Raw genomic sequence first — 27,111 nt, forward strand, 5'->3', positions numbered from 1 at the left:
GCCTGCCCACCCAAAACCTGCCTGTCGGGCTTGGGGTATATAATTAATCTGCCAGTTTTTATAGAACCTTGAAATAAACCATTTTTCAATAAACTCACAATGATAAATGCAAACCAGAGCAATGCACAAAAGATGACTGCTGAAGCCACACTGAGACGGCCTCGCGCGCATGCGCAGCAGCCAGCTTGGCTTTCGGCAAGGTCGCGCGCGCACAGCCACAGCCACAGCCGGCGCGGGCGGCTCCGGGCCTCTGCCCAGGCGGCACGCGCTGCGGGTTCACGCTGAATACTGAAGAGCGACTCCAAGACAGCACGGCTTCACTGCCGGGGCACGCTCCGCTGCGTTTTAATAAATCTTTCCTTACTGATGCTAGTTTAGACTGAATTTTCAAGGATTTATCTTCATGACTTAGAAAAATACACTTGTCGTTTATCACTTTGATTCAGGTAGTACGCAATCATACAACTGAGTTAAGCTTTTTAAAAAACAAAAGTCCACAGATCCCACTGTGCAAGGTTCCAGGCCGCCCTCCCGGGTCCAATCAGGGAATCTTCAACAGCTCAAGCAGTGCTCCCACGGCTCCAAAATAACCCTGAAAAACAACACACCAAAAACAGCAATTTTCCTTAGATTTACGTAAATTACCACAAAAATGATTACTAGTATTAAAGCCAACACTGCCTTTTATGGAGTACTGGGGATTAAACCCAAGGACAGTCTACCTCTAAGCTACACTCCCAGCCCCCTACCCTTTTTTTTTTTTTTTTTTTTGGCAGAACTGGGAGTTGAACCCAGGGGCATTCTACTTTTGAGCTACACCCTCAGCCCTATTCCCCCCGCCCCCGTACTGGGGAGGGAACCCAGGAGCATTGTACCTCCAAGCTACACCCCCAGCCCTACTTTTTTTTTAGTCTTTTTATTTTTAAAACAGGGGCTCACTGAGTTGCAAAGAGCCTTGCTAAGTAGCTGAGGCTGTCCGTGAACCCAGATCCTCTGGTCTCAGACTCCCAAAGACTGGGATTACAAGTGTGTGTCACCACGCTAGGCCTCAGCCCTATTTTTCATTCTTTATTTTGAAACAAGGTCTCATTAAGTTGCAGAAGGCCTAAGTAGCTGAGGCTGGCCATGAACCTGCGATCCTCCTATCTCAACCTCCCAAGTACTGGGATTACAAGCATGCAACTTATCATTTATTTTTAAAATTTATTTATCCTTACCACACCGGCTTATCCTTTATTTTGAAACAGGGTCTCACTAAGTTGTGGAGGACCTAAGTAGCTGAGGCTGTCTGCAAACCTGCGATCCTCCTGTCGCAGCCTCCCAAGTACTGGGATTACAAGTGTGTGCTACCACACTCGCTTTTTTTTAGTTTTGAATTAGGATCACACTAAACTGCTAGGCTGGTCCTAAACCTGTGATCCTTCTTCCTCAGCCTTCAAAGTACTGGGATTATAGATGTGTGCCACCATGCCCAGGGCCAGCCTGTTAGCAGAGAAGGCCTGAAGGGCTCTGTAGCCAGGAGGCCAGGCGTATGAAACACCTCACATCCATCATAGCACTGTGCTAAGAGCAAAGGCAAACCCGCAGTGGGTACGCGAGGGGCAAGGCTGGCAGCACTAAGCTCCTCTGGTAAAAGATGGTACCTGTGCTCCTGTCAGATACTGGCAGGGTTCCAGCCCCCTAAGGAACAAAGGTGAGGTGGGCATGAAGTGCCACCGAAGGCGAGAGCCTGCCGGGGCCGGGGCTGGCAGGCAGGAGACGAGGAGGAGCTGAAAGAAGTCTGAGGGCACAACCCTGAGGACAGAAACTGAAGCGGGATGGAGCACGGAGGAGCAGCTGTACCCAGCGGCAACTGGGTCAGACAGAAGTGCGATGCGGTGACAGGACGAGGCGGATCAGAGCCAAGTGTGAGGAAGGACAAGCTCCTGAAGGGAGGGCAGAGGCGTGAGAAGCCGAGCAAGGACAAGCGCCCTGCCACGGCTCCAGGAAGCGAGATGAAGCCACAGAGAATGAGAGAAGAGTCCTACCGGGCCACAGAACCCATCAGGCTCCCCACGCATGCGATCACATATTAAAGTTCTTAAAAACAAAACAGAAAAGGGAATCGATCTGAGGAGATCCTGAAAGACATGGCTGTGGATTTCAAAGAAAACACTAGCGGTATCTGACAGAGCAAGGCCCGGTCTATCGTCATGAAGTCCATGAAGAAATGGATGGACCAAGGCTGCCCGTCCTCTCTGGGGTTTTCAAGAGGGCGGCCACACCCATCCAAGTCAGCAGGCGGCCAAAGCTACCGGCAGACAAATGCAAATCAAACTTTCTCAAAGGATTTATAACTACAGGTTGAGCGGCCCTTACCCAGAATGCTCTGGACTACAAGTGGTTCCGATTTGGACATTTTTTACTTTTTATTTTTTTTTGTGGGTCTGGGGATGGAACCCCAGGGGCATTCTACCTCTGAGCTACACCCCCTGCCCTATCTTTATTCTTTATTTTGAAATAGTGTCTCACTGAGTTGCAGAGGGCTTCACTAAGTAGCTGAGGCTGTCCACAAACCGCGATCCTCCAGTCTCAGCCTCCTGAATGCTGGGAGTGCAAGTGTGCGCCATCACACCAGGTTGGGCTTTTTAAAAATTCTGAAACATTTGGAAGCTGGGCATGGTGGCGCACACTTGTAATCCCCGCGCTCGGGAGGCTGAGACAGGAGGATCGCACAGGTTCAAAGCCAGCCTCAGCTACTTAGTGAGGCTCTCAGCAACTCAGCAAGACCCTGTTTCCAAATAAAATATAAAAAAGTCTGGGAGTATAGCCCGGAGGTAGAAAGCCCCTGGGTTCCACCCCCAGCACCACCAAAAAAAAAAAAAGAAAAAAAAGTCTGAAACATTGACACAGACTTTACCAGCGGAGCATCCCTAATCCAAAACCTAAAATCCAAAATCCTTTCTAGCACTCAGAAAGTCTCATATTTCAGCCAGGCACGGTGGCACACATATAATTCCAGCTACTCAGGGCTGAGACAGAAGGATCAAAAACTCAAGGCAGGTGTGGTGGCACACACTGGGAATCCCAGCATTTGGGAAGCCGAGACAGTTCTCAGCCAGCCTCAGCTACTCAGTGAGGCCCTCACAACTTAGCGAGACCCTGTTTCAAAATAAAGAATAAAAAATAGAGCTGGGGTGTAGCTCGGCGTCATGCCCCTGGGTTCAATTCCCAGTACTGCAATTAAAAAAAAAAAATTTAAGGCCAAGCTAGAGCGGCCTCGGTCTCAATCCCGGCACCACAAAAAAAGTTTCAGACTTCAGATTTCCTAACAGGAAATGCTCAACAGGGGCATGAATACGAGTGTGCGGGTGGGGTGGAAAACTACTCTCTATTTTTACCTAAGAAAAGGTTCAGCAAAAGATAGAAATCATGCAGTAGGAATCTTTTACCCACAACAATAAAGTTTCTTATTCTAATATAAAGCAAAATAAGATAGGCCAAGGATTACATTTGTAAAATGCATATAGAAAATTACAAACTATGAGAAACCTAATGGAAACTCAGTGCTGATTACTGATGCAACCTAAGAATTTAAAAAATCGGACAGCTTAAGCTGTTTGTTTTCTTCTTCCCCAGAACTGGGGATGGAACCCAGGGGCATTCTACTTCCAAGCTACACCCGCGGTCCTACTTTTTATTCTTAATTTTGAAAGAGTCTCACTAAGTTACTGAAGGCCTCATAAGCTGGGGCTGGCCTAGAACCTGCGATCCTCCTGTCTCAGCCTCCCAAGTACTAGGATTACAAGTGTGCGCCACCATGCCTGGCTTGATAAAGCTTTTTGGTATGAGGAATGTGTATACCTTTAACTATGAATTTAAGCAATTTAAGACTTAGAACTTTAGAGAAAAAATAATCTTTAGTAGACTTCAAATCCTACTTCGATTTCTGTCAACTCATAAATGATTAAAATAAATATGTACACACAATTTTGGGAAAATGTTCATGGTAATACTATCTAAACTCCAACAACACGTGAACTACTTCGACTGCCCGACAACCAAAGGGAGGGAAGAGAGCTCTTCCGCAGCTTTGGTTCTGTTTTTTCCCCAAGCAGGAAAACCAGTGTACTTTCAGAGTTAGGGCATAAGGCTGAATAATTCGATGATTCCTCTCAATTTTGTCATTTCCAGCCTGCCTACACGTTAAATTCTTATGATACTGTGGTTTTAGTCTAAAATATTTTTCACTGATCGATTCAGCTTGAGAATATACATCTGTGTGTGTGTGTGTGTGTGTGTGTGTGTGTGTGTGTGTGTGTGTCTATGAGAGAGAGAGAGAAACAGACAGACAGACCCTATGAGAAATTTAATGAAAATTCAGTACTGATTTACTTAATTTCCATACACATAAAGGCTGAACCCAGGGGGTACTACCACCATGCCAAACTCCCATCCCTTTTTATTCCCTTTTTATTTTAAAACCTATTCCTGTCTTAGAATATACATCTTTAAATAGCACATGAACCTGGGTTTGGTGGCACAAACCTATAATCCCAGTATACTTGGGAGGCCAAGACAGGAGGATCACAGGTTCGAGACCAGCTTTAGCAACTTAGCAAAACCCCCAAGCAACTTAGTGAGACCCTATTTCAGATTAAAAAATAAAACAGGGCTGGGTGTGTATTCCCAGTACTTGGGAAGCTGAGATAGGAGGCTTACAGATTCAAAACCAGCCTCAGCAACTCAGTGAGGCTCGCATCAACCTAGCAAGACCTTGTTTCCAAATAAAAAATAAAATAGGGCTGGGGTGTGGCTCAAAGGTAGAATGCCCCTGCACATTCTACAATTTGAACAAAGGTTCAATCCCCAGGACCACACACAAAAATAAATAAATAAAACAGGGCTATGAGTGTACTCTGCAATATTCCCCAATACCAAAAACGAACTATTTATCAGTACATAAAAATTAACATACAAAACTGGAGCAAAAGCTGGGCATGGTGGCACACACTTATAATCCCAGGACTTGAGAGGCCGAGACAGAAGGATCATAGGTTCACAGCCACTCCCAGCAACTTAGTGAGGCCCTGCTTCAGAATAAAAAAATAAAATATGGCTGCAGGTAAAGCTTGGAGGTAGAATACCCCTGAATTCAACCTCCAGCACCAGAAAAACCCCCACAAAACCGGAATAAAGCAGAAGCATAGAGCACTGCATGTTCACAGTGAGCGCAATGGGGGACACTGAGTTCAGAAACGCCCCTCTAGGAATGCAGAGGTGGGCCGGGGCGGCGCACGCTCGTCATCCCAGGGTTTGGGAGGCTGAGGCAGCAGGACCACAGGTGTGTGGCCAGCCTCCGCTGTTTAGTGAGGCCCTCAGTACGACTCGATTTCAAAGGAGTGGGGGTTTAGCTTCGTAGTAATAGGCATCTGAGTTCCACCTCCAGTACCACAAGAAAAATAAAAAAACCATAAATAGAAAAACAAAGAAATGTTCATCATGTTTTTTTCCTTTGGGGTCTGGGGTGTATCTGAGCGGTAAAGCACCGGCCAAGCGTGAACAAGGCCTTGAGTCCAACCCCTTCATGCTACAAAAGAAAATATGCTTTTCTTTAAAATTACTTAAATTGGCCAGAAACCTACCTTGCACTCTACCAGGTAAGAAACAACTTTCAAACATTAAATTTAAACCTCACCTCCCACTATTAAGAAAAAACTGCCTCCCAGGTCACCTCGTCCTAGTTACAGTGTGAACTGCGCCCCGCGGGTAGCAAACACATCAGCAGAATCAGGTTGGCTCACCTCGTGTTCCGAAAAGAGCGCTTTCAACTGTCCCTTGGACCAGTAATCCAGAGCATATGCCAAAAGCCGCATGGCGATCGTATTAATTCTCAAGAAATTTCCAACAAATACCACCTGGTTAATGTTCTGAGCACATCAAAAAGAGGCAATTAGTTTGTATCTTAATTTCTGTTTTCTCATAAACACTAACCCCAACAGAGCACCATGCAGTTTCTTAGCAGCAATTTGACTAATGATCAAATTTAATCCACTGATCCAAAGCTACTGAAATTTGATGCCCAGACAATCCTGGACTCACTGCAAAGCATGCCTGAAAATGTCACAGGAAAACAAAACATTAGAAAAAAAGATTTGTATTAAATATGATAAACAATAACTACTATTCAGTAAAATTTGTATACAGGTAGGTAAAAAAAAGTGGTAAGACCACCATTGAAACAAGTGCCACAAAAGGCAAATAAATCATACACAGATGACAGGAAAAGATTCATCTTCACTAGAGATGAAAGAAAGTACAATCTTAGATCTATTTCGTTGACCAAAAAACTACCTAAAATTCTGCTCCAACATTATGAAAGTTGCAATAAAACTGTTCTTTTCATTCACTGCTAAAAGACGATCTGAATGGGCGCAGCCCTGTGCAAAGAAAGCATCGCGGCAGGATCGTCAGCATCAAGCTCTAAGCCCTGACCTCCGCCCACTCCTAAGGGAGCCCCAGTGCACGCTCGGGGCCTGGCCACGATGCTCGCCATGGGAAGCGCCCAGGTTACACGCTAACTTATGGCATAAAAGAATCTCACCAAATGCGCAGTCAGGAAATATATAAAATTTAAATTAAAAATATGAAATGATATGTACACTAAAGTATCTTAAAATACATAAGCACAGGAAAGAGCATGCAATGAGAAGTGTTATATTCAAATGAAGAAAATTTTTATTTAACCTGATAAAGCATTTTAATTCAAAACAAGACAAATCCTTTTGTCTTTTGTTTCCTATTAAACTGTGTGCCTGTTTGACCAACTATTTGAAGAATAACTTTAAACGAAAATGTATTTGTTTTTTAAAGACAAGTGATAAAGCTGCAGCAACTGGCTCTGGATGCTCTCCAAGGGCAGCCCATTCTTGGTTCTTTCATAGCCCTGTACAATGCTGCTTGACCTCAATGCTACAAGGCAGCACTGTAAAGAAGCTGAAAGCACCCAGACGCAGCTCTGCGGAGGTGGAGAGCCAGGCCAGCCCGCCCGCCTCCCGCATCTCAACGCCGCCTGCCTTCCTACTCTGCTCTCTCCTCCAAAGAAATCATTTTCCCTCTAGACAGTGGTAGTGTTAGTCTAAGAAGAAAAAACAAGTCCATGAAGATTAACCTGTATTTGGAGATTTAACTTAACACTGAAACAAAGCCCACGCTCAAGTAACTACATTTAGGCCATGTCTTAAGAAGACAACGCTCGATGGCAAGCTGGTTCCCGGCAAGAAGCTCCGTATGTTCCTTGGAGCCACGTAAGAACTCTGTCCCTTACTTCATTGAGGGCACACATTCTTGCTATGGAGCCGATGTTGTTGGTGATGGTGATCAAGGTCGCTCTGGCAAGGTCTTCCTTGCTGACAGCCTCGCGCTTCTCCTTGCTCATCATGTTTCCAAAGCTGTGATGGGGACAAACATCCCATTGCTAAGTGAAAGGTGACTGAGACCGTCAGAACTTCAATTTTACTTTACGAGATAAGACTGGTTTTTAGGGTGACACTGTACAAATCTTGCAACAATGACAAAACAACTGCTCAGAGAGAACTCAGCTTCAAAAAGAGCCCACAAGTATAGAAGTAGCGATTCCCAGTGTACTATGGACGAACCTTGAAAACATTATGCTCAATGAGAAGCTGTTCATACAAGACCAAATGTGTATGACAGTATTTATGGAAACGCTCAGAACAGGCAAATAGAAAGCAGACTGGCATCAGGCGGGGTAGAGGTGGAGGATGAGGAGGGCGGCAATGGAGAGGAGGTTCTTTCTAGATGAAAATGTTCAGAAATTGGGTTATGGTGATAGTTGCACAATTCCATAAATATACTAACAACCACTAATTTATATACTTTATTTTTCGTGTGTGTGTGTGTGTGTGTGTGTGTGTGTGTGTGTGTGTGTGTGGTGTACTAGGGATGGAACCTAGGGCCATTCTGCCTCTGAGCTACACCCCCAGCCTTATTTTATTCTTTTTATTCTCTAACAGGATCTCACTAAGAGGCAGAGGGCCTAAGCTGCTGAGGCTGCCCTCAAACCTGTGACACTCCTGTCTCAGCCTAAGTACTGGGACTGAAAACGTGCACCACCATGCCCGGCGTACGTTATACACTTTGAATAGGTGATCTTATAGTACATAAATTACATGCAACAAAGCTGTTAAAAAAAATCTGCCCAGTATTTAGTATTTATTGTTGTACATTTTTCTGTTTGTTTGTGTGGTGCTGGGGATGGTACCCCATGGCATTCTACCTCCAGGCTACACCCCAGCCCTATTTTATTTTTATTTGGAAACAGGGTTCATAAGAGTCTCACTACTTGCTGAGGCTGTCCTCAAACACGTGACCTTCCGGTCTCAGGCTCCCAATTACTGCTGTACTTTTAAGAACACACATGCTCCCTTACCTTGAAGCCACAGCCCAGCCTGGCAATCCAAACCTCTCATAGTCTCCTCCATAAATATCTCGCACTAATTTATCCACTTTGGTGCTATCTCCACGTGATGCCATTTCAAGAGCCTCTTCAAAAGTAGTACAGCCAGTAAGAAGACAGCAAAGACCAAAAAAAGTTCCTCCTCCAAGGCTGTGATTAAAAACAAACACAGTGTATTTTTGAAATTGAGAATAGGAAGACTTATACACCCAAAGTCATTCACGTACCAATCCACTACTGCTCCATCCAATCGTGCAGATGCCATCGATAAGGGACAAGTCTGTAGCCAGGCATGGTGCCGCACATCTATGATTCCAGCACTTGGGGGTTGAGACAGGAGGACCACAGGTTCGAGGACAGTCTCAGCAAGTAGAGACTTCGTTTCAAAATAAAAATAAAAATAGGGCTGGGGTGTAGCTTGGAGGTAGAACGCCCCTGGGTTCAAAGCCTAGTACTATCAAAAAAAAAAAAAAAAAAAAAAAAAAAAAACTCTGAGAGGATAAACCCAAGGTGCCTCATATATGCCTTAAATATACACACTCATGGGAAGCAGAAGAGAAGGAGCAAGATACAAGGCCCACCTCCCTGTCCACGTTCCAGGGCAACAGGGGTGCCTGCAGACATGAGGCCCTCGCGTGCAGGCCGCCCACACCCGGGGCCACGCTGGGACTTCCTCGTTCCTCTTCAAGTACAGTCACTAAAGTCATTTTCATTCAGGCACCTTGTCACCCTATTTCACTGACTCCCACCCAACCAGATGCCAGTAAGCTGTTTTCTCCCCATAATTACCCTTCAGAGTGTGTGTGTGTTACTGAGGAACTGAACCCAAGAGCATTCTACCTCTGAGCTACACCTCCGTGTGTGTGTGTGTGTGTGTGTGTGTGTGTTGTGTTACTGAGGAACTGAACCCAAGAGCATTCTACCTCTGAGCTACACCTCCGTGTGTGTGTGTGTGTGTGTGTGTGTGTGTTACTGAGGAACTGAACCCAAGAGCATTCTACCTCTGAGCTACACCTCCAGGCCCTATTTTATATTTTGAAACAGGGTCGCAGTAAGCTGCGGAGGGCCTCACCAAGTTGGTGAGGCTAGCTGGGATTACAGGCATGTGCCACCATGACCAACTTACCCTTCATTCTTTTTTTGGCAGGGTGGTAGTATTAGGATTGAACCCAGGAGCATTCTACCTGAGCTATACTCCAGCCTTATTTTTATTTTATATTTTGAAAGAGGATCTTACTCTAGTCCTCAAGGACTTACCAAGATGCTGAGATTACTTTCCAAGCTGCAACCTCCAAGTACTGGAATTAGAGGCGTGCGCTGCACGCCCAGCTTACCCTTCATTCTTTAGCTCACATCTGTGAAAAAACGTGTTTATCCCAGTCCCCAGATCCTTGTAGTTCCAAGTGATCTCTGATCTTTCACCCAAAACACATTCTCTTCTTCTACTTACTCCTCCCTCTGCAGACTGCCCTCCCCTGACCATTTTCTTGTTGATTAGTACTTAAACTTCTAGATCTCATACCATCCCCTGGCCACACGCTATGTATCTATATGTGAATATGTGTGTGTCCGTGTATAAAATTTACAGGTTTCAAAATTAGCACCTTCCTGTCTAAAATGATACCTAGTAGAACCGAGCACAAGATCTATGGATTTAATCCATGAATCTATTAAAACAACATTTTACGATGCTAGGGTAATAAAACCCTTAGCAAAAGAGATTAAAAGCTGGGCACACACTTGTAATCCCCACACTTAGGAGGCTGAGACAGGAGGACCTCAGGTTTGTGGCCAGCTTCAGCAACTTGTTAGGCCCTCCGCAATTTAGTAAGACCCTATTTTCAAATAAAGAATAAAACAGGGCTAGGGTTGTAGCTAGCTCAGAGGTAGAACACCCCTGAGTTCAATCCCCAATACCACAAGAAAAAAAAGAGATTAAAGAAAAAAGTTCACAAAATCAGAATTTTCAAAAGGAAATAAAATCTCAGAAAAACTTAAAATTTCAATTTAAACAGGTTCTTGAAGGTGGTTATATGTAATACAACCCATTATGATATTAGGAATATTGACTTTGAGCTGGGCGTGGTGGCGCACGCTTGTAATCCCAGCATTCGGAAGGCTGAGACCGGAGGATCGCGGTTTGTGGACAGCCTCAGCTACTTAGTGAGGCCCTCTGCAAATCAGTGAGACCCGGTTTCAAAATAAATAATAAAATATAGGGCAGGGGGTGTAGCTTGGAGGTCAAATGTCCCTGGGTTCCATTCCCAGACCCGCAAAAAAAAAAAAAAAAAGAAATATTGACTTTGATAGAAAAGGCTTACCTGGTACCTGTGACCCTCTTGTAATTATCTTTGGAATACACTGCTAAGATGCTCACCCCTGAGCCAATGTTCACAAGAAGCAGAGGGTATGGATTTTTCAAATCAAATGGTAACTTCTGACATTTTTCCGAATCAGCAGGGTTTTCAAAGTAATAGCACTGTGACCGTCCATTAAATCCAACTGAATCAATGTACAAAATTCCTTTTATTAAGCAATCGAGTTCATCCAGTTTGCAAAGCTGAAGATCACTTATCTGTAATGAAGTAAGAATGTATTCAGACTTAACAAGCCAACAAAACTTTAAAATTCCATTTAAAAAGACAACCCTCCTACAGTAAATACACCATTAAAAACGCATCTATAGATGTGTACTATTTGTGATACGCATCATTATAGAACAGATCTGAGATTAACAGACATGGAGGGGAAGACTGCCAAGACAGATTCCTGCTCCCACAGACAGATCCAAGTACACTCCACATCTGAACCACTGCAGCCGCTAACCTGTCCCAAATCGTAATTAGTGCTGTCACTCGTAAAGGAGAAAACCCCTCTGCTCGCAGGGCATGAGGCACATGCAGGGCTGAGGCCACTGCTCTAGCAGAGGATGCCTGGGAGCAGCCAGAGACTCCAACATCCGCCCTCTGAAAGACCATCTTCAGAGGCTGAGACAGGAGGATCACAGGTTCACAGCCAGCCTCAGCTACTTAGTGGGCCCTCTGCAACTCAGTGAAACCCTATTTCAAAATAAAGAATAAAAAATAAGGCTGGGGGTGTAGCTCAGAGGTAGAATGCCCCTGGGTTCCATCCCCAGCACTGGGGGGGGGGGGGGGGAGAGAAAGACCATTTCCAAGCAGTCTTGAAAGAAGCCACACCTGAAGCCAGAAAACTGCCTCCAATTGGGGTAAGAGCTGTCATATTTAAACTGGCTAGCCTCTGGGGAGGGCAGCAGCATTTGTATCATTTCTATCCAATTAATTCCTTATAACTAATAAAGAATGGTTAGGTCATTATTCATATTATGGAGCTCAGTATAGCATGAAGATATCAGCCAGGCATATGGCAAATATCTGTAATCCAGGGTTAAGGGTATAGCTCAGAGGTAGAATGCTCCTGGGCTCAATCCCCAGTATCAAAAAAAGATTATGTATGAACGCAGAGAGAATCCCTAGACATGTTTGTCAAAAAAAAAAAAAAAAAATAGTTGAGACCATTTTATAAAATATTACCCAGTGGAGCATGGTGGCACAAACCTGTAATCCCAGTACCTGGGAAGCTAAGAAAGGAGGAGTCCAGGTTTGAGGACAGCTTCAGTAACTTACCAAGACCCCATTTTATTTATTTTTTTCAAACAGGGTCTCACGAAGTTAGAGAAGGTTTCTCTAAGACCCTGTTTCAAAATAAAAAATAAAATAGGGTTGGGGGTATAGCTCAGAGATAGAATGCCCTCAGGTACCATCCCCAAACAAACACACACACACACACACACACACACACACACACACACACACTATGACGTAACATGCCTATTTTTAAAACCACATTTAAGCCAGGTGTGCTGGCATACACTTGTAATCTCAGTACTTGGGAGGTGAAGACAGGAAGATCACAGGTTCGAGGACAACCTTAGCAAATAGATTCTCATCAACCTAGCAAGACCCTATTTCAAAAATAAAAATAAAACAGGACTGGGGATATAGCTTGGAGATTCGCTCCCTATTGCTACAAAAATTAAATATTAAAAAATACTTGAAGCCGGGCGTGATGGTGCACGCTTGTAATCCCTGCGCTTGGGAGGCTGAGACAGGAGGATCACACAGGTTCGAAGCCAGCCTCAGCTACTTAGTGAGGCTTTCAGCAACTTAAGTGAGACCCTGTTTCAAAATAAAACATAAAATAGGGCTGGGAGTATAGCCCGAAGGTAGAAAGCCTCTGGGTTCCACCACCAGTACCACAAAAAAGAAAAAAAAAGAAAAATTTGAGCTAGGCATGGTGGTGCACGCTTATAATCCCAGCATTCAGGAGGCTGAGACCAGAGGATTGAGGTTCACGGACAGCCTCAGCAATTTAGTGAGGCCCTCCGCAACTTAGTGAGACCATTTCAAAATAAAGAATAAAAGCCGAGTGTGGTGGTGCATTCTTGTAAACAGGAGGATCACGCAGGTTCGAAGCCAGCCTCAGCTACTTAGTGAAGCTCTCAGCAACTTAGTGAGACCCTGTTTCCAAATAAAATATAAAATAGGTCTGGGAGGATAACCCAGAGGTAGAAAGCCTCTGGGTTCCACCCCCAGTACCACCACCACCAAAAAAAAAAAAAAAAAAAAAAGAACAAAAAAATAGGGCAGGGGTTGTAGCTTGGAGGTCAAATGCCCCTGGGTTCTATCCCCAGACCCGCAAAAAAAAAAAAAAAAAAAAAAAAAAAAGTTTGCCCATTTACCCTGCACACCTATACCTATAATCCTTGCATAAGAGGATCGCCAAGAGCCAGCCTCAGCAACTTATTGAGACCTTTCACATTTAAGCAAGACCCTGTTTCAAAATAAAATTAAATAGGGGCCTGGAGTGTAGCTCAAAAGTAGAATGCCCCTTGGGTTCCACTCCTAGTACTACAAAAAACAAAAAAGAAAAAGAAAAACTGATTCACATTAAAAAAGAAACTCAGCTTTTTGTGTGTGTGGCACTTTTATTTTTGTATTGGGGATTGAGCCCAGGGGCATTCTACCTCCAGGACACACCCCCAGGCTTTTTACTTTTTACTTTTTACTGTGAAATAGGATCTCACTAAAAAATGCTGAGACTGGCCTCAAACCTGTGATCCTCCTGTCTCAGCCTTACTGGCTAAGAAAGGCAATTACAAGGGCATGGACCATCACATCCCAAAATACTCAGTATTTTAAAGAAATATATTTCATTGTGCTTTTAAAAATATTAGTCAATCCAAATGCACAAAGAGTACTGGATAAGCATCTCATTTCATACGGCTCTTAAGAAACCCCAGCAGCCTAAGAACCGACTGCTGAGGTATGAAGTCCACCCTGCGCCTCTCCTTGGCGGCACAGCCAGCCTCTGACAGCCGGAACGGGTTTCACCCCCGTCACTTAGGGCCCTCTAGAGGGTCCTGGAAACAGAGAGGTGTTCTCTCCCCTTTATCCCGGGCCCACTAGAGCTCCACAAAGGACGAGAGCCTTCCCTCCAGCTACCTCCCCCATACTCACAGGTAGAGAACAGGTAACCAAGAAAAACCCAAGTAAAGAACATAAAACTTTGTTAAAAAATTTATGTCAATTCTGTATTATGACTACTATAGCCAATAACAGAAAAAAGGGGACAAATAGAATAAGGTCACAAACTACGTAATAAAACATAGGCAAGAAAGAAAGAAAGAGAAAGACAGACAGACAGACAGACATGTAGAACACAGAGGCAGAGTCTCCTCTGGCCAGCCTCACAGGCGGCCAGGTCAGTGAGCACGTCTGGGATGTGAAGACCAGAGCGGTGCCATCACCTGCCAGTTCTTGCACCGATGCCCACATCCACCCTCGAAGGACCTGGCCCCGGGGCCTTGCTCAGTGTCCACAGAATGGAAGCAGAATCAGGGCTGGGCAACCCTCACCCTGGGCAGACACGGTGGACTGTAACAAGTGCAGCAGGGGCCCTCCAAAGGCGCGGGGAGAGCAAGGCTCTGCTGCCCCGAGGCCTGGAAACACCATTTTTTACCAAGTTCCTCCTGTTTTTAATTGGTGAACAAGTCAGGAAACAATGAAATGTTGAGACTAGAGAAATGATGTGGTGCTGGAGATTGGAAACAACCTATGACAGGGTCTTTAAGTTTTATTTCTCAATTTCACTGTTCAAGACTCAGTGTTACTCCTCACAGGGAGGTTTCTTGTTCCGCTCATCCCAGACTCGCTCGCTTTGCCTTTGAAGGAATGACTAAATGCAGCTTTCAAAGGTTCTGATTCTCATCCACACATCTTAACGAGAAAAAAGGAAACTACGCAGTCTCCAGATGGATCTCTCCTGACTTCCACTAGTCTACACTGAGTCTTCACGCAAGAAAACTCAAATTCCATTAGAAATGGAAATGATTCTACCACTTGCAATTGGCATTATTTTTAACAATCAAATTACCATAAAGTATATATAAGCTAAAAAATGCATACTGTGAGAAAATCCTGCTCAAATTTGTATGCTCCACCTCCAGTGGCACAAAAGACAGTGTGGAGACTCGAGAAGTTTTTATCTCTGCCCATTTGAATAAAAGCAGGCATGTCATGAGTGGGAAAGCGTATAAAGTGCAGATTGCCTTTGCGTCCACACAGAGTCAGGTCCTTCAGCTCCAGGTGCACGTCCCGGATGCCTGTGGCCCCATAAGCCACGTTGGAGGTGAGGTACTTCCGGATGCTTCTAAGGCTTTCCACTTCCTCCTCCTCTTCTTCAGCAGTGATGTCTTTGGGTTCAAAATAAACCAATTTGACGAGGGTTCCACCAATATCCAAGCCAAACCATGGAAAAACTAGACATGGAAGAAAAAAAAGTCAGAACAACTTTCTTCTAAAAACAAAGTTTATACGTACTAGGTTGGCAACTCATTCCATACTCTGTGGTTCTCAAGCAATATTATTCTAAACATAAAAGGTTTGGGGCCAGGTGTGGTGGTACATGTCTATAATCTCAGTACTTGAGAGGCTGAGACAGGAGGATTTTTAGGTTCGAGGCCAGCCTCAGCAACCTAGTGAGACTGTTTCTAAGTTTAAAACAGGGAGATGGGGATGAGAGAAGAAATACGACTCTCTCTGATTTAGAAAAAACTTAAGACAAAGATCTTAAAGAAAAATCTCAAAGTACGGAGCCAACCCAACCTCCCTATACAGACAAGCCCCAAATGCACTATAACATACTTTTTTAAATAAAAAAATGAGCTGGGCATGGTAGCACACACGCCTATAAGCCCGGTACTCAGGAAGCTGAGACAGAGGATCACAGGTTCAAGGGCAGCCTCTATAACTTAGTGAGACCTTGTTTCAAAATAAAAAATAAAATAAGGCTGGGGGTATAGCTCAGAGGTAGAATGCCTCTGGACTGGATCCCCAGTACCAGAAAAAATAAAAAATAACAAAATGAGCCAGGCGTGGTGGCACACACAGGAGGACCGCAGGTTCACAACCAGCCTCAACAACTTAGTGAGGCCCTCTGCAACTTAGTGAGAGCCTGTTTCAAAATAAAAAATAAGCCGGGCGTGGTTGCGCACGCTTGTAATCCCCGCGCTTGGGAGGCAGAGACAGGAGGATCGCGCAGGTTCGAAGCCAGCCGCGCTGGCTTAAGAGACCCTGTTTCCAAATAAAAAAATATAAAATGGGTCTGGGAGTGTAGCACGGAGGTAGAAGGGCTTCCAGGAACCCCAGTACCACCAAAAAAAAAACACACACACACACACAGAAATAATAGAGCTGGGGTTGAGGTCCAGAGCCCCTGGGTTCAGTCAACAGCACCACCATAAAGAAAAAAAAAAAAAGAGACTGAGAATGAAAAACTCAGTCCATCTCACTGGTTTAAAGAAGAAATGTTAAACCGGGCCTGGTGGCGCACACTTGTAATCCCAGTACTTAGGAAGCTGAGACAAGAGATTCACAGGTTCGAGACCAGCCTCAGCTACTTAGTGAGGCCCTCTACAATAGTAAGGCCCTGTTTAAAATAAAGAATAAAAATAGGGCTGGGGTGTAGCTCAGAGGTAGCATACCCCTGGGTTCCATTCTCAGTGCTGCTGGGGAAAAAATAAATGGCTGAGACTCCAGGGCTTAGAATTAGTACTCAAACTAAAAACTAGATTCCCTCCCCTCCCTGACAAATAAAGCTCCAGTGGCCAATTTCTTTCTCAAAAGCTAATATCCTAAAAATATACAGTCTTTATAGACTTTAACATCTGTTCTCAAAAATCCTCCCCTTCCCCCCCAAAAACAGCTTGTTTTTCAAGATGGCTCCAAAGACCTATGTGCTTTCCCCTCTACCCATACGTCCTGAAAACGACTAAAAATAAGGATTTACTGATATTGTCTCTGTGTGTATGAGAGAGAGAGTAAGAGAAACAGACAGAGGATCGAACCCAGGGGCAGTCTACCCCCTGCTTCACTCTTTTTATGTTTGTTTAGACAGTCTTACTAGGTGGCTGGGAGTCTTACTATGTTTCTGTGGCTGGTTTCAAACCTGAAATCATCTGTCTCAGCCTCCCAAGTAGTGGGATTACAGGTATGCCCAACTTGAAACATTCTTTTCTAAAATAATTCTGGAACACAAGAGTGGCATTAGCAAAACTAGGTTGACAGAGGCAGTATCTGCACAGAACACTCAGAAAGAGGAATGCTATTAAACTGGGGCAGCCATGACACTAGACACTACAGAAGTCCAAAGGCTGCTCCCCAGGCTACGCAGGGTCGGCCGCCCTGAGGAAACAGGACCTGGCTCTGGCACGGTCACAGGCGGCAGGCTGGGAAGTACACGCGGTGCCCCTGGGCAGGCCGCCCGCGTCCCTCCACCAAGAACACTCCCGCCCCACGGAGCAGGCTCTCCACCGACCGGAGGCTCCACAGCCCCCAGAAGGATCGGGAAGCCCATACCTGGCCACATACAACCATCTCTCCCTGCAGTCCGTCCTGACACAGGCCGGTAAAGAGAAATGGCATCCGCTGGCAGCAAACCTAAAGCCAGGACCATCAAGTACAAGCCAGACTCACTGTCGGGAAACGAGCACCACAGAACGAGAAGCTGAGTATGGGAAGGAAGAGCCGCAGGAACAGCCAGGAGAACCACACATGTCCTCAGCACGAGGCGAGAGCTCACCCATGAAGAAAAAATAAGCTACCACAGAAAAATCCAGAAATTAAAAAGATCGCCAGTCATGAGACAGCTCCAAGAATCAACAAGTGTTACAAAAATTAGCATGGAACTAAATATAAAGATGACTGAGTAAAACTGGTGAAATTTAAATCAAGTTTGTCCATGTTCATTAATTAGTTATGGGAAAAATACTTTCAAAACCACCCCCAAAAGTAACTATATATTTAATATATACTTAGTATGGATGAACCTCAAGATGAGGCTGAGTGAAAGCAGCCTTGCCCGGCAGGTTACCTACTGTATGATCCCACTTCGGAAATGCCAACAAATCACTTCTGCGCCTGGCAGAAAGCAGGTCGCAGGGAGACAGGGCACGTGGCTGCGGAGGAGCGGGACCCGAATCTCCACTGCTGGGGCGTGGCGTGCGACTAAGGCGCTGAGGCAAGACAAGTCCAAGTTTGAAGCCAGCTCTGACAACTTACCGAGATCCTGTCTCAAAATGAAAAAGTAAAAAGGGCGGGGTGTAGCTCAGTGGTAGAGTGCCCTAGAAGAGGGACGAACTATACCAAAATAAAGCTCAAAGTAACATTTAACCGCAAAACGGACACATAGGAAAGAAAATGAAAAAGAAAACTAAGAAACTCCTCCAGAATGCCTCTCAAGTATGAAGGAAAGGTAGATACGCAGAATAGAGAGCCACAAAGCCCAGTATCAACCCCATTCGAGTTCTAAAAATTTTCTGAGGGAAAGAGAAAAACAAATCATCAGGTTAAGTCCCTAAGTATTAAACAGAGTTAGTAGGAAGGGCGACCTAGGCATCCTACTGAAGCTGCAGGAAGTCCTAAGAAAAAACAGAATTCCTACAAAGTTCGGTGAATCACATAAAGGTAAGCAGTAGACGGTTAAGCAGCAACACACGCTAGAAGACAGAGAGCGCTGGCTTCAACGCTATAAGGGCAAAGACTTAGAAATCTTGACCTAGCCAGAGCAGCTCTCAGTGGGAATGCAAAGGAAACTGTCACATACAAAAGGCCTCAGCGTTGACTACTACTCAGATTCCTCTGCAATAACCAGTAGATGCACGCAAAACTGAAAACCACCAAGAGCTGGGAAACACGCTTTCAAGAGCTGCAAGTAGAGGAACCAGCACATGCTGCGTTTTATAAAAATGATCGGGAACTAAAATACTTACATGATTTCAACATAGGAAGTCAAAGAGGAAGAGTTTAAAGGAGAAGGAAGTGAAAGCAAGCAGCATTTCTGTTTTGTTGGGTAAAGGAAGAAAAGATAAAGATTCTGATTAATTCTAGGTAAGAACAGGAAGTGACCTCAAGTGTGTTTAAAATGTACAGTTAACTCCAGAAGAAGAGAAAAAAAGTATATGACTTCTCAAACAGCTAGATACAGATGACAGTAGTAATAATAGTATACTGTAATGGGGGGACTGAACCCAGGGACTGGTGCATGGTGAATCCTGGCTCTCCCACTGAGCAGCCGTTAGCGCCCCAGCCCTAATGGGTTCTATACAGAAATGATATCCATTTGAGGAGATATCTTGATTTGAATATTATACAAAATATACATATATCAAAACTTCACACAGCTGGCCTGGTGGTGCACTCTTGTGATCCCAGTACCTGGGAGGCAGAGACAGGAGGATCACAGGTTTAATTTTTAATTTGTTCTTTTTTGGTGGTACTAGGGGTGGAACCCAGGGGCTTTCTACCTCTGGGCTATCCTCCCAGACCTATTTTATATTTTATTTGGAAACAGGGTCTCACTAAATTACTGAGAGCCTCACTAAGTAGCTGAGGCTGGCTTTAAACCTGTGTGATCCTCCTGTCTCAGCCTCCCAAGCGTGGGGATTACAAGCATGCGCCACCACGCCTGGCTGTCTAAAATAAAGAATAAAAAATAGGGCAGGGGCTGTAGCTCGGAGGTCGAATGCCCCTGGGTTTCATCCCTAGACCCTCAAAAAAAAAAAAAAAAAAAAAAAAAAAAAGGCAAGAGGTTCAAGACCAGCCTCAACACCTTAGAGAGACTCTTGTTTAAAAGATTTAAAGAAGCCGGGCGTGGTGGCGCACGCTTGTAATCCCCATGCTTAGGAGGCCGAGACAGGAGGATCGCACAGGTTCGAAGCCAGCCGCACTGGCTTAAGTGACCCTGTTTCCAAATAAAAATATAAAATAGGTCTGGGAGTGTACCCTGGAGGTAGAAGGGTTTCCAGGAACCCCAGTACCACCAAAGGGAAGGGAAAAAAAATTTAAAGATAAAAAGGGCTGGGGCTGGAGGTATAGTTTGGCAGTAAAATGCCTCTGGGTTCAACCCCCAGTACAGGGATGCCAACACTAAATAACTATATTATCCAAACATACAATTCATACGTATAGCTTCTAAAATAATATCCAAAGCCATTTTAGACAGGCACAAAACTAGACTAATTTTAGGTCCTGCTTAATACCTTATATTTGTTATATATCCGAAATGAGGGGTCATATTTACCTTGGTTTCATTTAAAAGTGATAAAACAGGCTATAAGTATAACTCAGTGGTGGTAAAGAGTTCAGCTAGGTAGGTCTAGGGTTTGATTTCTAGCACTGCAAAAAAAAAAAAAAAAAAAAGGAATAAAACTAAGTTAAAAAATAGCCTCTCCCATCCTGTTTCTCCACAGTGGGCTACAAAGCTACAGGAAATCAACTTTCTTCCTATGCTCCCAGTGGGCAGCCCTTCCCAAGTCCTCAATGTGGCTGAAATGCTGGGCCTGAGAAAGGTCAGTCTTGCTGGGCCTCAGCACCAGTTTCATTCTGCCAATACCAATTCTCCCCCAAAAGACAAGGAAAAGCAGCCCCTTTTCTAGGTTAGAAAATTACTGTCAAGCTACAAACAAAAGCTTTATCCTCTACACTAATGAAGGTCAAGGACATCTCATGACTGGCACTAGTCCAAAATCAGAAAATCCCAAAGATTTCCCTCACATGCTACAACACACTTGGGAGTGATTTTCAAAGAACCAGCTCATCCTATGCTGCCCTGAAGTGATTCCAAGGTTCCCACACCTTCTGCACATCTGGGGCCCATCAAAAAAGTATATGTTCTCTCTTATATACATTTGTCAAAAATGAACATTTTATTGTATGTGACTATACTTCAATTAAAATTTAAAAATAAGTTTAGACCCCTTTGTGTGCAAGGAGGTTGGGGTGGGTGGCAGACAATTTTTAAAACTTCTGAGAATTACAGCTCCAGATTACACCATTTGTGCTTTTCCCCTCCAAAATGGGGACCAAGGATACTGGGTCTTAAGTCAGACACCTGGAATCAAAACCGAGCTCCAGGTTGGTAGAATGCTCATCGGTAGAGCTCTTGCCTAGCATGCTCACAGCCCTGGGTTTGAACCCCATTACTATCTCCACCAAAAAAAAAAAAGGAAAAGAAAAAGAAAGAAAAGTTCTATCAGTGACCACTGCATAGCCTTGGACAGATGGGTATTTCACTGGCTTGTTTCCTAATCTGGAAATTGGGGATTAAAAACATCTACCTCACAGGGTAATAGCGAGCCCTAAGTGAAATAGACGTTTATAAAATATGTGACAGCATCTAACAAAACAAGTAAATGCTCAGAAAATGGTAGTGGTGGCCTGGTGTGGTTGCACATGGCTGTAATCCCAGTACTTAGGAGGCTGAGACAGGAGGATCACAGGCCTCAGCAACTTAGCAAGACTGTTTCAAAATAAAATACATTCTTAACTATTCTAATACAATACATCTGGATGGGAACCCATCTGAGAACCGCACTGCTCTGGGGACACATGGGGCAGAACATGACTATAACAAGGGTTATAAGAATTCTTTTTTTTTTTTTTTCCTCAGTACTGGGGATTGAACCCAGGCCATTCTACCTTTAAGCTACACCCCAGCCCTATTTTTACTCATTTTCAACAGGGTCTCCCTAAGTTGCAGAGAGCCTCACTAAGTAGCTAAGGCTAGCCATGAACCTGCGATCCTCCTGTCTCAACCTCCCAAGTACTGGGATTACAAGTGTGCCACTATGCTGGGCTGTACCACCATGCCCAGCTCAGGCTACAAGAATTCTAAGACAAACTAAATAGCTCCTTCTAGTTTCAAATGGCTAGTTTCTGTGACTTCAGACTAGTGTAAAACATCGAAACATGATTTTCTAACTGCAAACAAAAGGTGGCACTCTACCATTCCTAACCCTCCATATAAAGACAAAGATTTCACATCTCCTGAATTCTCTCAATTTAAACTAACGCACCCCCTGAATCATTTAGTAGCAAGCACCTGCCTACTGAAAGGTGAGCCCCTGGATGACACAAGAACAGATGGAAAGAACAACCACCAATGCCTTACTTCCTTAGCAGGTTCATTACCTAAAAGGTGGCTTTTCGTGATTTATCAGAGAATACAATGAAGGGGAAGAAAATAAAGGAATTTCTATATCACGACCATTAATATGCTTGTTTCCTTAAAGAAAATTTTGAAACCACTTTAATATGGGCCTCTCTACTCCAATCTAAACCAGTGTTTTCCAAAGTAGTCTGAGTTACCTGGAGCTGAATGAGATTTTAAAGCTATATCAGAAGAGGATCCATAAACCAGACATGGTGATACATGCCTGTAATTCCAATACTTGAGAGGCTGAGATAGGATTGCACATTCAAGGCCAGCCTTAGCAACCTTGGGAGACCCTCTGCAACTTAAGTGAGATTCTGTTTAAAAATTTAAAAAAATAGCCAGGCATGGTGGTGCACGCTTGTAACCCCAGCATTTGGGAGGCTGAAGCAGGAGGATCTGGGTTTGGGGCCAACCTCAGCTACTTAGTGAGGCCCTTCAAAACTTAGTGAAACCCTGTTTCTAAATAAAGAATAAAAAATAGGGCTGGGGATGTAGCTTGAAGGTAGAATGCCTTTGGGTTCCATCCCCAGTACTGCAAAAAAATAAATCAATAAATCAATAAATAAGGCCAGGATGACGCTCAGTTACAAAGCGCCTACTTTGCAGATGCAGCGCTCTGAGTTCAATCCCCAGTTCCAAAAAGAAAAGAGAAAAAAAAAAATCCCCTGGAGGGGAAAAAAAAAGCTAAGAACAAAAATAAATAAATAAATAGAGCTGGGCATGATGGCGCACGCTTGTAATCCCAGTACTTGAGAGGCTGAGACAGAAGGATCCAGGTTCGTGGCCAGCCTCAGCTACTTAGTGAGGCCCTCCCCAGCTTTGTGAGACCCTGTTTCAAAATAAAGAATAACAGCTGGGCATGGTGGCACATGCTTGTAATCCCAGTACTTAGGAGGCTGAGACAGGAGGATCTTGAGTTTGCCACCAGCCTGAGCTGTTTAGTATGGTGCTCCGCAACTTAGTGAGATCCTGTTTCAAAATATAGAGTTAAAAATAGAGCTGGGGATATAGCTCAGAGGTAGAATGCCCCTAGGTTCAATCACCAGTATCACAAAAAATTAAAAAATTAAAACTAGTTGGGCATGGTGGTAGACGCTTGTAATCCCTGCGCTTGGGAGGCTGAGACAGGAGGATCACACAGGTTCAAAGCCAGCCTCAGCTACTTAGTGAGGCTCTCAGCAACTTAGTGAGACCCTGTTTCCAAATAAAGTATAAAATAGGTCTGGGAGTATAGCCCAAAGGTAGAAAAGCCCCTGGGTCCCACCCCCAGTACCACAAAAAAAAAAAATTAAAATTAAAAATAGGACTAAAGGTATAGTTCAGAGGTAGAATGCCCCTGGTATTCACCTCTTTGTTCAATCCCCGGTACTGCAAAAAAAACCTAAATTAAATAAATAAATAAAATAGGGCTTGGGAGCCAGGCATGAAGGCACACACTTGTAATCCCAGCATTTGGGAGGCTGAGACAGGAGGATCATGGTTCATGGACAACCTCAGCTAACTTAGTGAGGCCCTTTGCAACTCAGTGAGACCCTGTTTGAAAATAAAGAATAAAAAAAGGGCTGGGGGTATAGCTCAGAGGTAGAATGCCCCTGGGTTCCATCCCCAGTGCCACAAAATAAATAAATAAATAAATAAATAAATAAATAATAAATAGGGCTTGGGTGTAGCTCATATTCAAAGAGAACGAGCCAGGCGTGTGGTGCACGCTCGTAATCCCAGCATTTGGAAGGCTGAGACAGGAGGATCGCGGTTCAGCTACTACTTAGGCCCTTCACAACTCAGTGAAACCCTGTGTCAAAATAAATAAAAAATATGGCTGGGGGTGTAGCTCGGAGGTAGAATGTCCCTGGGTTCTAGTCCCAGTACTGGAGAGAGGGGGGGGGAGGGGGAGGGAGAGAGAGAGGGAGAGAGATTGCTTCTGGGTTCAATCCCCAGTATCACACACAAAAATGAGGACCCATGCAAACATCTGAAATGTAATACCTTGTGAGCCAGGTGTGGTGGTGCATGCTTGTAATCCCAGTACTTGAGAGGCTGAGATAGGAGAATTAGAGGTTTGTTCAAAGAGAGCCTCACCAAGTAATGAGATTCTCATCACTACTGGTGAGACCCTGTTTCAAAATAAGAATAAAATAGGGCTGGGGTTGTAGCTGAGAAGTAGAAGGTTCCTGGGTTTAATCCCCAGTACCAACAAAAAAGAAAAGGGGGAATCCCTGTGACCAATGGCCAAGAACAGTTGTCTATACAGCTGTGATTAGTTTTGTGTGTGTGGTTATGGTGGCAGTACTGGGGATTGAACTACGGGGTGCTCTACCACTAAGCTCCATTCTCAGACCTTTTTATTTTTATTTTTTCTTCTTGTGGGTCTAGGGATGGAACCCGGGCGTATTTGACCTCCGAGCTACACCCCCTGCCCTATTTTTTATTCTTTATTTTTGAAACAAGGCCTCTCTATGTATCTGAGGCTGTCGGCGAACCTCAATCCTCCAGTCTCTGCCTCTGGAATGCTGGGATTACAAGTGTGCACCACCACCCCCGGCTTACCTTTTTATTTTTGAAACAGTCTCACTAAATTGCCCAGGTGGTCTCAAACCTGCCATCCTCCTGTCTCAACCTCCCAGATACCAGGATTATAGGCATTCACCACGCTGGCACAGCTATGATTCTTACTGAAATCTCTGAAACTGACACAAATCTTCAATAGTGTAGTACAAAACCATTAAGGAACTGCTTTGTGTTGCTTAAAAGTAGGGTGTTTCTCAAATAAAACAAAAACCAGCTAACTGACTTTGAAAATGGAATACAATGAAAATGTTTTCCATCCAAATCTCTTGCAAAAAAAGATGAAAAAAAGTAAATAACTGAAAACTTCCTAACTTTTCCTAGCAAACAGAGCTACGCTTAATCATCCAAATCACAGGGGGGAAAAAAAGAGAATTGGGTGGTTGGGCTAGGGTGTAGCCTCGGCCTCACTCTCCCAACATGCATTTCAAAGCAAGTCGATTTTCTCAAAGAATTTAGCAACCTCGACCGAGGCTTCCCATATGTAAAACGCCAATATGTCGTAAAGCTCACGTTACAATCACAGGACAACTGATACTTTCAACGGCAGCAACGGCTGAGACAGCAGTCCTGAACTGAAGACCTATAAAAGGGAGACGGGAGGAGGAAACGACAAACACGCAGAAAAAGAAACCTAGTCATGAAATTGAAAAACCCATTCTCTGGGAAAAGCGAGTGCAAATCCCAAGGCAAAACTCAGGAACGTGTAGTTTCAGAAGTAAAAGCCCTAATGCCCAGAGGCTGCCGCCTTGAATCATGACTGCCTGCAAACAGATGGAGGGAAAAGAAACCGGGGGAGCAATCTGGGTGCGAGATGACCCGAATTCTCATGGAAGAAACGCAGCCAAAGCTGAGACAGAGGTGCACGGAAGACGGGATCCAGTTTTATTTTAGGCCAGGAGCAACTCCGGGGGCGGTGAGCCATTTTCTGGTTCTGAGGATTTTCTGGTAAGCCAGAAATCGCCAGATAAAAAAGGATTTAGCGTCTCGGGAAGCAGCTCTTTGGAAACCCACGGAAGACAGACAGTGGGGATTCAAAAGATGGGGGAGGGGAGACGAGGCGATGGAAGTGAATCAAAAGGAGCCTTCTCGAGGGTAAAATCATGTGACTCTCGGGAAAAGAACGCCCAAGAGCCCGAGGAGGAGGAGGAGGAAGGGTCCTGGCACGGCAAGCCAGCGGGGAGCGCGGGCGATGGCCGCGAAGGCGGCGCTGGAGGAAAGCCGAGCGCCGGCCCCACGCCGACCCGGGGCCTCCGAGCCCCGCACGTCCGCGCGCGGGAAAAACGGCGGGGCCGCCGGAAGGGGCAGGGCGCGCCGCGGGCACTTACGCGGCCTCTTCTTCCGGAGGCTTTCGACGCGCTGGCGGGAGAGCGCGGCGGGGCCGCTGTAGGAGCCCGGCCGCTCCCGCCTCACGCCCTCCGCCGAGGCCCCGGCTGCCGGCGCCGACGCGCTGCTCGCCCGGCGCCGCGGCGGTTCCGAGCCCCCGGGCGCCGGCTCCCCGGCCGACGAGGCTGAGCTGGCGGCGGCCCTGCCGTGGCGCTCCATGGGCGCGCCGAGCCGGCCCGCTCCCATCCGCAGCAGCCACCGCTGCCGCCCGAGCCAGCCCCCCAGCGCCGCGCCGCTCCGCGCCGCCTCCGCGACCGTCCAGCCCGAGCAGAGGCGCACCCTCCGTCCGCCGCCTCTTCCGTTGCGCCAACGGGCCGCCAGCCAATCCGAGAAATCTGAAGGCGGACCGAGGGCCTCTCGTCCAATCGACTCTCTGACTCCCGGCGGATAGACTGCGCCTCTACCCAATGAGAGGCTTCAAGACGGGGCGGGGCGGAGGAGGGGCGGGTCTAGGCGCCGCGAGGAAGGCGGTGTCGCGGAGGAGAGACTGATGGCGGCGCTGTCCAATGAGCGTGTGGGTGGAGGGGCCGGCGCCCCCTTCCTCCATCCCCCTCCCCCACAGGCGGGCGAGCTGGCGCCCCAGGGTCCCAGAACTCTCCCGGGACACACCCGAGACCCGCCCACCTGTGCCTTGCGGTCCTCTCCCGGCTCGAGCCCTCCTCCAGCCTAACACAGCCCCCTCAACGACCACTGCCCTCCAGTCGTCGGCAGACGGAAGGGCTGGAACCATGGCTGACCTTAGCCTTTGTCCCTCGGTCTGGTTCGGTCGCTGCCGTCGAGGCCTCCAGCCCACCGAGCTATTTTGTACTGACACCCCCTCCCCCAGGGAGTTTAGGCTAAGCCCGCTCCATTCCGGCTCCATTCCGCCTGCGCTGGAGAGATGTTCCGGGTACCAGAAGGAATGAAGGAACTGGGGTTGGTCTCCATGGCAACTGAAAGAAAGAGGTGGGTTATAAGTCCTTCGCCACCTCCCTGTGGTGAGGGAGGGGGTGCAGGGGCCTGGAAGTTGGGTTGGCATTTTTGAAGACCTACAGTAGACCTTTCTGTGTGGTGTATTGGGGAACCTGGAAAGATGCCTTAGAACCTGAATTTATTTTTATTTGTTAAATCATCTTCCTCTCTCTTTTGGA

The 27,111-nt window shown here is 45.6% G+C and overlaps 1 protein-coding gene across 2 annotated transcripts; it reads right to left on the reverse strand.

Annotated features, from left to right (window-relative positions):
• Positions 1–541: 541 nt before the first annotated feature.
• On the reverse strand, positions 542–26,406 carry PANK2 (pantothenate kinase 2; the record flags this gene model as incomplete). Of its 2 annotated transcripts, XM_080716839.1 has the most annotated exons (7): positions 542–592; positions 5,784–5,909; positions 7,307–7,430; positions 8,432–8,608; positions 10,780–11,033; positions 14,944–15,296; positions 25,924–26,406. In XM_080716839.1, the coding sequence occupies 7 exons, from the start codon at positions 26,165–26,167 to the stop codon at positions 542–544; spliced, it is 1,329 nt and encodes a 442-aa protein (XP_080572965.1). The 2 variants fall into 2 exon arrangements, with proteins under 2 accessions (XP_080572965.1, XP_080572966.1); XM_080716840.1 differs by lacking the exons at positions 7,307–7,430; positions 8,432–8,608; positions 10,780–11,033 and having other exon boundaries at positions 25,924–26,167.
• Positions 26,407–27,111: the final 705 nt, after the last annotated feature.

Source organism: Muscardinus avellanarius (assembly GCF_963383645.1).
Source record: "Muscardinus avellanarius genome assembly, chromosome: 19".
Taxonomy (NCBI): domain Eukaryota; kingdom Metazoa; phylum Chordata; class Mammalia; order Rodentia; family Gliridae; genus Muscardinus; species Muscardinus avellanarius.